General features: G+C 43.5%; 1 protein-coding gene across 1 annotated transcript in view; it reads left to right on the top strand.

Moving 5' to 3' along the window:
• Window positions 1-12,395, top strand: part of LOC109887340 (glutamate receptor ionotropic, NMDA 2D) — a 129,697-nt gene that overhangs the window by 49,198 nt on the left and 68,104 nt on the right. The window contains exons 11-12 of the mRNA XM_031838110.1: window positions 887-956; window positions 1,174-1,291. Of these exons, the coding sequence (XP_031693970.1) occupies window positions 887-956; window positions 1,174-1,291 (188 nt within the window). The remainder of the gene's footprint in view (window positions 1-886; window positions 957-1,173; window positions 1,292-12,395) is intronic.

Here is a 12,395-nt window from a genome sequence, read left to right as displayed (position 1 = left end):
TCCTCTCCTTCTCTCTCCATCCCTCTACTCTCCTTCTCTCTGCATCCCTCCCCTCTACCCTCTCCTCTCCCTCTCCTCTCCCCTCTCCTCTCCTTCTCTCTCCATCCCTCTACTCTCCTTCTCTCTGCATCCCTCCCCTCTACCCTCTCCCCTCTCCTCTCCTTCTCTTTGCATCCTCCCCTCTACCCTCTCCTCTCCCTCTCCTCTCCACTCTCCTCTCCTTGCTCCTCTTGTTAAATCTGCATCATATGTCTGCTGGGTTGTATAATCCTTACAGTTTACTGTCACTAAGCCCCTGTCATCATCTCTCCCCGATTGCCTCGCCACCCCATTTATAGAACACTGTTAATGTGCTGGGAATGAGATGCTCTCTGTCGCTCCCTCTGTCTTCCTCTCTCACCCCTCTTCTCTCTCTCTTTCGCTCTACCTCAACCTCTCTTTATCTCTCCATCAGTATTTCCTTTCCTTTCTTTAATATATGCCCTCCCCCCCACCCACCCACCCTCTCTCTCTCTCTCTCTCTCTCTGGTTATTTCCTCCCCTGTGTGTTCTCTCGGTGTGTTTGTGCTTAAACTTTATAATACTCATCACTCTCTATCTCTCTCCCCCATGTGTCTTTTGCCCCGGAAGTGTGTACATTTTCTTTCCCTCTCTCTCTCTCCTCCCATCTCTTTTCTCACAGTACTGTATAAATCCTTCTCTCTCCACCTTCCATCCCCTCTCTCTTTCACTCTCTTTACTTTTCACTCTCTTTAGCACTTTCTCCCTTTCTCTCTCCTCCCTCTCTCTCATTCTAACTTCAGATCTCTCTCAACTCTTGCCTTTCTCTTTCTCTACTCCATCCCCCTGTTCTACTAACTCTTTAACTCCCCCGCTCTCTCTACAGGAAGTTGGATGCCTTTATCTACGATGCAGCTGTGTTGAACTACATGGCCAGGAAAGACGAGGGTTGTAAGGTGATGACCAGACAAGTTTGACTTGATGTATTCTATCTATTTACTCCTTTATTGTGTTTTATTGTCAGCTAGATAGCCGGTTGCTGTCACTTTGTGAAAATTGCATTTGTGAAAATGGCAATACAAAATGTGATGTATTGCTTGGTTGATTGGTTGGGTGAGTGAGTGATTGAGTGAGTAGTTGCTTGCTTGATTGATTGATGTTTGCTTGTCAAAGGTGATGACCATAGGCTCTGGGAAGGTATTTGCCACCACAGGCTACGGTATCGCCCTGCACAAGAACTCCCGCTGGAAACGCCCCCTCGACCTGGCCCTGCTGCAGCTGGTGGGAGACGGTGAGGACAGGGGAGGAGGGGAGGAGGAAGGAGGCCGGGAGATGGGGAGGATAAGGGAGGACGGGAGGAGGAAGGGAGACGGTGAGGACAGGGGCGGCGGAGGGATGGAGGAAGGGGAAGGATGTAGAGAGTGAGGGGAGACTTGGGGAAGGTTTAAGGTGTGGTAGGGGGTAAAAAGGAGAGGGGAGAAGAAAGGGGGAGATGGAGGTCAAAGGGCAAAGGGTAAGGCAAGACGCTCCCTAAACCTACCCCTTGGTCCTAACCATTTGATGTTTGCAGATCTGTAAGGTCTGGATAGGTATCAGCAGTTCTGTGTTAGAGCTTCCACCATATTGCTTCCACCTTACAGATCTGCAAATACTGGAGGGTTAGGGCCAAGGGGAAGGGGGAGGGAATTAATTGGGACTGGCTGAGGGAATAAGGTGGGGAGATGGTGATGACTTGTTGGGTCATGATGGGAACAGGGGCAAATGCTATGCTGAGATGAACTGGGGATCATAGGAGTGAGGGACCCTGAACAGGGGATGAGGCCTGAGGAATGAGGAATGAGGGATCTTGAACAGGGAACGAGGCCTGAGGAATGAGGGACCTTGAACAGGGGACGAGGCCTGAGGAATGAGGGACCTTGAACCGGGGACGAGGCCAGAGGAATGATGGATCTTGAACAGGGGATGAGGCCTGAGGAATGAGGGATCTTGAACAGGGGATGAGGCCTGAGGAATGAGGGATCTTGAACAGGGGATGAGGCCTGAGGAATTAGGGATCTTGAACAGGGAACGAGGCCTGAGGAATGAGGGACCTTGAACAGGGGACGAGGCCTGAGGAATGAGGGACCTTGAACCGGGGACGAGGCCAGAGGAATGATGGATCTTGAACAGGGGATGAGGCCTGAGGAATGAGGGATCTTGAACAGGGGATGAGGCCTGAGGAATGAGGGATCTTGAACAGGGGATGAGGCCTGAGGAATTATGGATCTTGAACAGGGGATGAGGCCTGAGGAATGAGGGATCTTGAACAGGGGATAAGGCCTGAGGAATGAGAGATGTTGAACAGGGGACGAGGCCTGAGGAATGAGGGATCTTGAACAGGGGACGAGGCCTGAGGAATGAGGGATCTTGAACAGGGGATGAGGCCTGCGGAATGAGGAATGAGGGATCTTGAACAGGGGATGAGGCCTGAGGAATTAGGGATCTTGAACAGGGGATGAGGCCTGAGGAATGAGGGATCTTGAACAGGGGACGAGGCCTGAGGAATGAGGGATCTTGAAGAGGGGACGAGGCCTGAGGAATGAGGGATTTTGAACAGGGGATAAAGCCTGAGGAATGAGGGATGTTGAACAGGGGATAAGGCCTGAGGAATGAGGGATGTTGAACAGGGGATACGGCCTGATGAATAAGGGATGTTGAACAGGGGATAAGGCCTGATGAATGAGGGATGTTGAACAGGGGATAAGGCCTGATGAATGAGGGATGTTGAACAGGGGATGAGGCCTGATGAATGAGGGACCTTGAACAGGGGACGAGGCCTGAGGAATGAGGGACCTTGAACCGGGGACGAGGCCAGAGGAATGATGGATCTTGAACAGGGGATGAGGCCTGAGGAATGAGGGATCTTGAACAGGGGATGAGGCCTGAGGAATTAGGGATCTTGAACAGGGAACGAGGCCTGAGGAATGAGGGACCTTGAACAGGGGACGAGGCCTGAGGAATGAGGGACCTTGAACCGGGGACGAGGCCAGAGGAATGATGGATCTTGAACAGGGGATGAGGCCTGAGGAATGAGGGATCTTGAACAGGGGATGAGGCCTGAGGAATGAGGGATCTTGAACAGGGAACGAGGCCTGAGGAATGAGGGACCTTGAACAGGGGACGAGGCCTGAGGAATGAGGGACCTTGAACCGGGGACGAGGCCAGAGGAATGATGGATCTTGAACAGGGGATGAGGCCTGAGGAATGAGGGATCTTGAACAGGGGATGAGGCCTGAGGAATGAGGGATCTTGAACAGGGGATGAGGCCTGAGGAATTAGGGATCTTGAACAGGGAACGAGGCCTGAGGAATGAGGGACCTTGAACAGGGGACGAGGCCTGAGGAATGAGGGACCTTGAACCGGGGACGAGGCCAGAGGAATGATGGATCTTGAACAGGGGATGAGGCCTGAGGAATGAGGGATCTTGAACAGGGGATGAGGCCTGAGGAATGAGGGATCTTGAACAGGGGATGAGGCCTGAGGAATTATGGATCTTGAACAGGGGATGAGGCCTGAGGAATGAGGGATCTTGAACAGGGGATAAGGCCTGAGGAATGAGAGATGTTGAACAGGGGACGAGGCCTGAGGAATGAGGGATCTTGAACAGGGGACGAGGCCTGAGGAATGAGGGATCTTGAACAGGGGATGAGGCCTGCGGAATGAGGAATGAGGGATCTTGAACAGGGGATGAGGCCTGAGGAATTAGGGATCTTGAACAGGGGATGAGGCCTGAGGAATGAGGGATCTTGAACAGGGGACGAGGCCTGAGGAATGAGGGATCTTGAAGAGGGGACGAGGCCTGAGGAATGAGGGATTTTGAACAGGGGATAAAGCCTGAGGAATGAGGGATGTTGAACAGGGGATAAGGCCTGAGGAATGAGGGATGTTGAACAGGGGATACGGCCTGATGAATAAGGGATGTTGAACAGGGGATAAGGCCTGATGAATGAGGGATGTTGAACAGGGGATAAGGCCTGATGAATGAGGGATGTTGAACAGGGGATGAGGCCTGATGAATGAGGGATTTTGAACAGGGGATAAAGCCTGAGGAATGAGGGATGTTGAACAGGGGATAAGGCCTGAGGAATGAGGGATGTTGAACAGGGGATACGGCCTGATGAATAAGGGATGTTGAACAGGGGATAAGGCCTGAGGAATGAGGGATGTTGAACAGGGGATAAGGCCTGATGAATGAGGGATGTTGAACAGGGGATGAGGCCTGATGAATGAGGGATGTTGAACAGGGGATGAGGCCTGAGGAATGAGGGATGTTGAACAGGTGATGAGGTCTGAGGGATGAGGGATGTTGAACAGAGGATAAGGCCCGAGGAATGAGGGATGTTGAACAGGGGATGAGGCCTGATGAATGAGGGATTTTGAACAGGGGATAAAGCCTGAGGAATGAGGGATGTTGAACAGGGGATAAGGCCTGAGGAATGAGGGATGTTGAACAGGGGATAAGGCCTGATGAATGAGGGATGTTGAACAGGGGATGAGGCCTGATGAATGAGGGATGTTGAACAGGGGATGAGGCCTGAGGAATGAGGGATGTTGAACAGGTGATGAGGTCTGAGGGATGAGGGATGTTGAACAGAGGATAAGGCCCGAGGAATGAGGGATGTTGAACAGGGGATGAGGCCTGAGGAATGAGGGATGTTGAACAGGGAATGAGACCTGATGAATAAGGGATGTTGAACAGGGAATGAGACCTGATGAATAAGGGATGTTGAACAGGGGATGAGCCCTGATGAATAAGGGATGTTGAACAGGGGATAAGTCCTGAGGAATGAGGGATGCTGTACTATGGCTTTCAGGCATTAGTAGCAGCACTTTACTATTCTTGAGAATCTCTTTTTATATACCTTCCTCTCTTCCTCCTCTCTCCTTTTCCTCTCTGTCTTCCATCTGATGAAAGGAAATATTTAGTTTGTGTGTGTCAGTGTTGTTTGTAGGGATCATCACAACTTGTGACAGTTTTATAGTCATTACAGATAAGCTGAGGACCAGAGAGAGAGACAGAGAGGCACAAAGAGGCAGAGGGAGAGAAGGACAGAAATGGACTGCAAGAAATAATGGATGAAACAGACAGACTGACTAAAACTCAAGGAATAGTAGAGACACATATAGACATTTCAGTAGAAATAGAGATGACAGTGAGCCAGATAATTCAATAATTGAATTCTGATAGGGTGTTATTATAACACTATGTTTGCCCATTGTCCATTTCCAAGTCGGGGATTAGAGAGAAAGAGATTTAGTCTGTAATAGTGAGAAAGGCTGTTTTTAGCAGAGGCTGTCAAAACACTGATGCTTAATTGTCATTTTTACAGTACACACACACACACACACACACACACACACACACACACACACACACACACACACACACACACACACACACACACACACACACACACACACACACACACACACACACACACACACACACACACACACACACACACACACACACACACACACACACACACACACACACACACACTGTATTGTCTCAAGAGGATGCTCCTTGTTTGGCTTGACTCGTTGTTTAATCGTCTTTGCTCGTGGCGTGGAGGACAAAGGCCTTTAGCTGCCTACACACTGATAATTCCAAGTCTATGAAACAAGATCCTGGGTAAGAGTTCAGATGTGCACTCACAGGTTGTATTTGTTGTTGCTTTTATTTATGTTATTTGTGGCGTTTAGCATGCCCTTGCTCTTACGTCTGTGTACCCCAGGCTGAACAATGGTGCAGTATGGTGGAGGGCTCTAGTAACAGGAGCTGTTAAGTGAGGATGGATCTGGTAATAGGAAGGTATTATACTGTATATGGGGATTACTAAAGAAGAGGATTCATTCCTAGAGGATAGGAGATGTTTCTCACATTCACGTTTCCTTAAGGGCCGCTTCTCAACATCCATTCTGACATCCTCTTCTATTCCATTATTCCGTTATTCCTCTTATGTCAGTTTATATTATGTCATGTTGTTATGTCTTGTCATAACTGCATTCAGGAGGAGAGACACTGACCAATGATTTGATGAACTGTAATAGTTGTGTCGTTACACACTGCCTCATGTGAGATAATGGTTGCACAATGTGTGACTCTGAGATCTTATTGATCTCTCCACAACCAGCACCTCTGCAGTGCACAAATGTTTCCTTTCTCCTTTTGAGATCTAAAGTAGTTTGCAAAGGGTTTGATACAAGCAGTAGTTTGTATATGATTTGAGAAGCAGTTGGTTGTTTTGTCTAGGGCTTGATAGAAACGGGATTATATATACTTTGCCGCCCAGGCAGCTACCATGTACCCACACGTCTGTGGACATGTCTGGCAGGATGTCATGGGTGGCTGTTTGACAGAATTGCCCCTACCCCCTATTGCCCATGTTTTCCCTAAAACCAGCTTGCTGGAACATGCCAGCTGTGTGGTGGCAGCGCCAGCTCTACCTGACCTCACCTGCCAAGTAGGTCAGATGTACTGTGTGGATTTGACACACCTGCCAGATTTGGCAGGCTGGAGCTGGTTGGAGCTGGCTGGAGGTGCGAAGAGAGAAGGATGCCATCAAAACAAAAACAGTCTACAGCTATGGTCTGAGAGAGAGAGAGAGAGAGAGAGAGAGAGAGAGAGACACACACAGAGACACACACAGAGAGAGAGAGACACACACAGAGAGAGAGAGAGAGAGAGAGACAGAGACAGAGACAGAGACAGAGACAGAGAGAGAGAGAGAGAGAGAGAGAGAGAGAGAGAGAGAGAGAGAGAGAGAGAGAGAGAGAGAGAATAGAAAGCACAGAAAGCACAGTCAAGTGGAGAGAAAGCCCCAGGGATGAGACAGAGCTTAGTAAAATGTTTTTGTTTGGAGGAACGTGTGTGTGTATGCTTTCCTATTCTGTGTCATTGTGTTTCAATATGACAGTTATCCATATCAATTTGTCATTGGTGAAGGTCAAGACTGAAGAGATACACTCAAAGTCAAGTGGAAAAAAGGCACAGAAAGTGGCAATTTTTCTAAAGATTCTCGTCTTCTCTTTGAGAAGGCAGCTTTATACAGGTACCTCAGTCTGTTGTTGCGTTTCAATATGCCCTGGGCCATCTGTTGCTGTAGCTGTGGAGTCTGGCTAAACGGCTAATGATGTTCAACAGAAGTCCCATTAGTCAAATCACATGGCTGACTGGGCCGGCATGATTTAAGCAACGACAGCATAGGAGGTAGTAGAGAGGTCAGTAGAATATCAGGGTTTGGGTCATTGCCATTTCAATTCAGTCAGACAATAAATACTATGAGGACTTTTCAACCTCAGGGCTTGAATTTCAATTCATATCCTGAAGTGATGCAAATAAAATAAACTTGGCACTATAACCCTGGACAGTAGTAGTAGTAGATTCAGTAGTGTTATAGTGTTGACACTATATAAATAATTACATTAAATATTGTTCGTACCTGCAGTTTAGTATGATTACTATTCATGTGTTCATGGTTATTATTGGCATTGGCCTTGACCGTGACTTTTCCCCTCTGATGATCACCCAGAGTTGTACCTGTTCAACGTGACTCTACCACAGGTTGAGTGGGCTGTATCACTTTTCTGTATTTGTACCATTTGTACATGGTTATACACCTTTTATTTCTTAGGTTGAAAGTAAAGGAAAGTAATATTTAATTGCTTGTGGGCATTCCTTGTCAAGTTACTACAGGTAGAATTAGCAGTACAAGTAGTAATAGTAACTGCTGTAGCATAACTGGTCATTGTTGTGATAGTGGAACAGTAATAGGGGTTGTTATTTAATAGGGGTTGTTATTTTTATTTTTTTCATTTTACCTTTATTTTACTAGGCAAGTCAGTTAAGAACAAATTCTTATTTTCAATGACGGCCTAGGAACAGTGGGTTAACTGCCTGTTCAGGGGCAGAACGACAGATTTGTACCTTGTCAGCTCAGGGAATCGTACTTGCAACCTTTCGGTTACTAGTCCAACGCTCAAACCACTAGGCTACCCTGCCGCCCCAGGGGCGTAGGGCATTGTTATTATGATAGTAGATCAGTAGTAGTGGTGGTTATGATAGTAGAGTAGTAGTAGTAGTATTGGTGGTTATGATAGTAGAGTAGTAGTAGTATTAGTGGTGGTTATGATAGTAGAGCAGTAGTAGTGGTTGTTGTGATAGTAGTGCAGTAGAAGTAGTGGTTGTTATGGTAGTAGAGCAGTAGTAGTGGTGGTTATGATAGTAGAGCAGAAGTAGTGGTGGTTATGATAGTAGAACAGTAGTAGTGGTGGTTATGATAGTAGAGCAGTAGTAGTGGTGGTTATAATAGTAGAGCAGTAGTAGTGGTGGATATGATAGTAGAGCAGTAGTAGTGCTGGTTGCTATGATAGCAGAGCAGTAGAAGTGGTGGTTATGATAGTAGAGCAGTAGTAGTAGTGGTGGTTATGATAGTAGAGCAGTAGTAGTAGTAGTAGTTATGATAGTAGAGCAGTAGTAGTAGTGGTGATTATGATAGTAGAGCAATAGTAGTGGTTGTTATGATAGTAGAGCAGTAGTAGTGGCTGTTATGATAGTAGGGTGGTAATAGTGGTTGTTATGATAGTAAAGTGGTAATAGTGGTTGTTATGATAGTAGAGTGGTAATAATGGTAGTTATAATAGTAGAGTGGTAATAGTGGTTGCTATGATAGTCGAGCGGCAATAGTGGTTGCTATGATAGTAGAGTGGTAATAGTGGCGGTTATGATAGTAAAGCAGTAATAGTGGTTGTTATGATAGTAGAGTGGTAATACTGGTTGTTATGATAGTCGAGTGGTAATAGTGGTTGTTATGAGAGTAGAGTGGTAATACTGGTTGTTATGATAGTAGAGTGGTAATAGTGGTTGTTATGAGAGTAGAGTGGTAATAGTGGTTGTTATGATAGTAGAGTGGTAATAGTGGTTGTTATGATAGTAAAGCAGTAATAGTGGATGTTATGATAGTAGAGTGGTAGTAGTAGTGGTTGGTTTGATAGTAGAGCAGTAGTAGTAGTAGTAGTGGTTGTTATGATAGTAGAGTGGTGGTAGTAGTGGTTGTTATGATAGTAGAGTGGTAATAGTGGTTGTTATGATAGTATAGTGGTAATAGTGGTTGTTATGATAGTAGAGTGGTAATAGTGGTTGTTATGATAGTAGAGTGGTAATAGTGGTTGTTATGATAGTAAAGCTGTAATAGTGGTTGTTGTGATAGTAGAGCAGTAGTAGTAGTGGTTGTTATGATAGTAAAGCAGTAAAATGGGGTGTTATGATAGTAGAGCAGTAGTAGTAGTGGTTGTTATGATAGTAAAGCAGTAATAGTGGTTGTTATGATAGTAGAGCAGTAGTAGTAGTGGTTGTTATGATAGTCGAGCGGTAATAGTGGCTGTTATGATAGTAAAGCATTAATAGTGGTTGTTATGATAGTAAAGCATTAATAGTGGTTGTTATGATTGGAAAGTGGTAATAGTGGTTGTTATGATAGTAGAGCGGTAATAATGGTTGTTATGATAGTAGAGTGGTAATAGTGGTTGTTATGATAGTCGAGCGGTAATAGTGGCTGTTATGATAGTAAAGCATTAATAGTGGTTGTTATGATAGTAAAGTGGTAATAGTGGTTGTTATGATAGTAGAGTGGTAATAATGGTTGTTATGATAGTAAAGCAGTAGTAGTAGTGGTTGTTATGATAGTAAAGCAGTAATAGTGGTTGTTATGATAGTAGAGTGGTAATAGTGGTTGTTATGATAGTAGAGTGGTAATAGTGGTTGTTATGATAGTAGAGTGGTAATAGTGGTTGATATGATAGTAACGCAGTAATAGTGGTTGTTATGATAGTAAAGCAGTAGTAGTAGTGGTTGTTATAATAGTAAAGCAGTAATAGTGGTTGTTATGATAGTAGAGTGGTAATAGTGGTTGTTATGATAGTAGAGTGGTAATAGTGGTTGTTATGATGGTAGAGTGGTAATAGTGGTTGTTATGAGAGTAGAGTGGTAATAGTGGTTGTTATGATAGTAGAGTGGTAATAGTGGCTGTTATGATAATAGAGTGGTAATAGTGGTTGTTATGATAGTAGAGTGGTAATAGTGGTTGTTATGATAGTAGAGTGGTAATAGTGGTTGTTATGATAGTAAAGCTGTAATAGTGGCTGTTGTGATAGTAGAGCAGTAGTAGTAGTGGTTGTTATGATAGTAAAGCAGTAAAATGGGGTGTTATGATAGTAGAGCAGTAGTAGTAGTGGTTGTTATGATAGTAAAGCAGTAATAGTGGTTGTTATGATAGTAGAGCAGAAGTAGTAGTGGTTGTTATGATAGTAAAGCATTAATAGTGGTTGTTATGATAGTAAAGTGGTAATAGTGGTTGTTATGATAGTAGAGTGGTAATAATGGTTGTTATGATAGTAGAGTGGTAATAGTGGTTATTATGATAGTCGAGCGGTAATAGTGGCTGTTATGATAGTAAAGCATTAATAGTGGTTGTTATGATAGTAGAGTGGTAATAATGGTTGTTATGACAGTAAAGCAGTAGTAGTAGTAGTGGTTGTTATAATAGTAAGGCAGTAATAGTGGTTGTTGTGAAAGTAGAGCAGTAGTAGTAGTGGTTGTTATGATAGTAAAGCAGTAATAGTGGTTGTTATGATAGTAGAGTGGTAATAGTGGTTATTATGATAGTAGAGTGGTAATAGTGGTTGTTATGATAGTAGAGTGGCAATAGTGGTTGATATGATAGTAACGCAGTAATAGTGGTTGTTATGATAGTAAAGCAGTAGTAGTAGTGGTTGTTATAATAGTAAAGCAGTAGTAGTGGTTGTTGTGAAAGTAGAGCAGTAGTAGCAGTGGTTGTTATGATAGTAAAGCAGTAATAGTGGTTGTTATGATAGTAGAGTGGTAATAGTGGTTGTTATGATAGTAGAGTGGTAATGCTGGTTGTTATGATAGTAGAGTGGTAATAGTGGTTGTTATGATAGTAGAGTGGTAATAGTGGTTGATATGATAGTAACGCAGTAATAGTGGTTGTTATGATAGTAAAGCAGTAGTAGTAGTGGTTGTTATAATAGTAAAGCAGTAATAGTGGTTGTTGTGAAAGTAGAGCAGTAGTAGTAGTGGTTGTTATGATAGTAAAGCAGTAATAGTGGTTGTTATGATAGTAGAGTGGTAATAGTGGTTGTTATGATAGCAAAGTGGTAATAGTGGCTGTTATGATAGTAGAGTGGTAATAGTGGTTGTTATGATAGTAGAGTGGTAATAGTGGTTGTTATGATAGTAGAGTGGTAATAGTGGTTGTTATGATAGTAGAGAGGTAATAGTTGCTGTTATGATAGTAAAGTAGTAATAGTGGTTGTTATGATAGTAGATTGGTAATACTGGTTATTATGATAGTAGAGTGGTAATAGTGGTTGTTATGAGAGTAGAGTGGTAATAGTGGTTGTTATGATAGTAGAGCAGTAGTAGTAGTTGTTATGATAGTAAAGCAGTAAAATGTGTTGTTATGATAGTAGAGCAGTAGTAGTAGTGGTTGTTATGATAGTAAAGCAGTAATAGTGGTTGTTATGATAGTAGAGCAGTAGTAGTAGTGGTTGTTATGATAGTAAAGCAGTAATAGTGGTTGTTATGATAGTAAAGTGGTAATAGTGGTTGTTATGATAGTAGAGTGGTAATAATGGTTGTTATGATAGTAGAGTGGTAGTAATAGTGGTTGTTATGATAGTAGAGTAGTAGTGGTGCTGGTTGTTATGATAGTAGAGCAGTAGTAGTAGTTGTGGTTACGATAGTAGAACAGGAGTTGTAGTGGTTGTTATTAGTTGTTGTTGTGATAGTAGACGAGTAGTAGTATTTGTTGTTAAGATAGTAACGCCGTAATAGTGGTTGTTATGATAGTAAAGCAGTATTAGTAGTGGTTGTTATGATAGTAAAGCAGTAATAGTGGTTGTTGTGAAAATAGAGCAGTAGTAGTAGTGGTTGTTATGATAGTAAAGTGGTAATTGTGGCTGTTATGATAGTAGAGTGGTAATAGTGGTTGTTATGATAGTAGAGTGGTAATAGTGGTTGTTATGATAGTATAGTGGTAATAGTGGTTGTTATGATAGTATAGTGGTAATAGTGGCTGTTATGATAGTAGGGTGGTAATAGTGGTTGTTATGATAGTAGAGTGGTAATAGTGGTTGTTATGATAGTAGAGTGGTAATAGTGGTTGTTATGATAGTATAGTAGTAATAGTGGTTGTTATGATAGTATATTGGTAATAGTGGCTGTTTTGATAGTAGGGTGGTAATAGTGGTTGTTATGATAGTAGAGTAGTAATAGTGGTTGTTATGATAGTAAAGCCGTAATAGTGGTTGTTATGATACTAGAGTGGTAATAG

Source organism: Oncorhynchus kisutch, linkage group LG13 (assembly GCF_002021735.2).
Source record: "Oncorhynchus kisutch isolate 150728-3 linkage group LG13, Okis_V2, whole genome shotgun sequence".
Lineage (NCBI taxonomy): Eukaryota > Metazoa > Chordata > Actinopteri > Salmoniformes > Salmonidae > Oncorhynchus > Oncorhynchus kisutch.
This window is presented reverse-complemented; position numbering and strand designations above follow the sequence as displayed.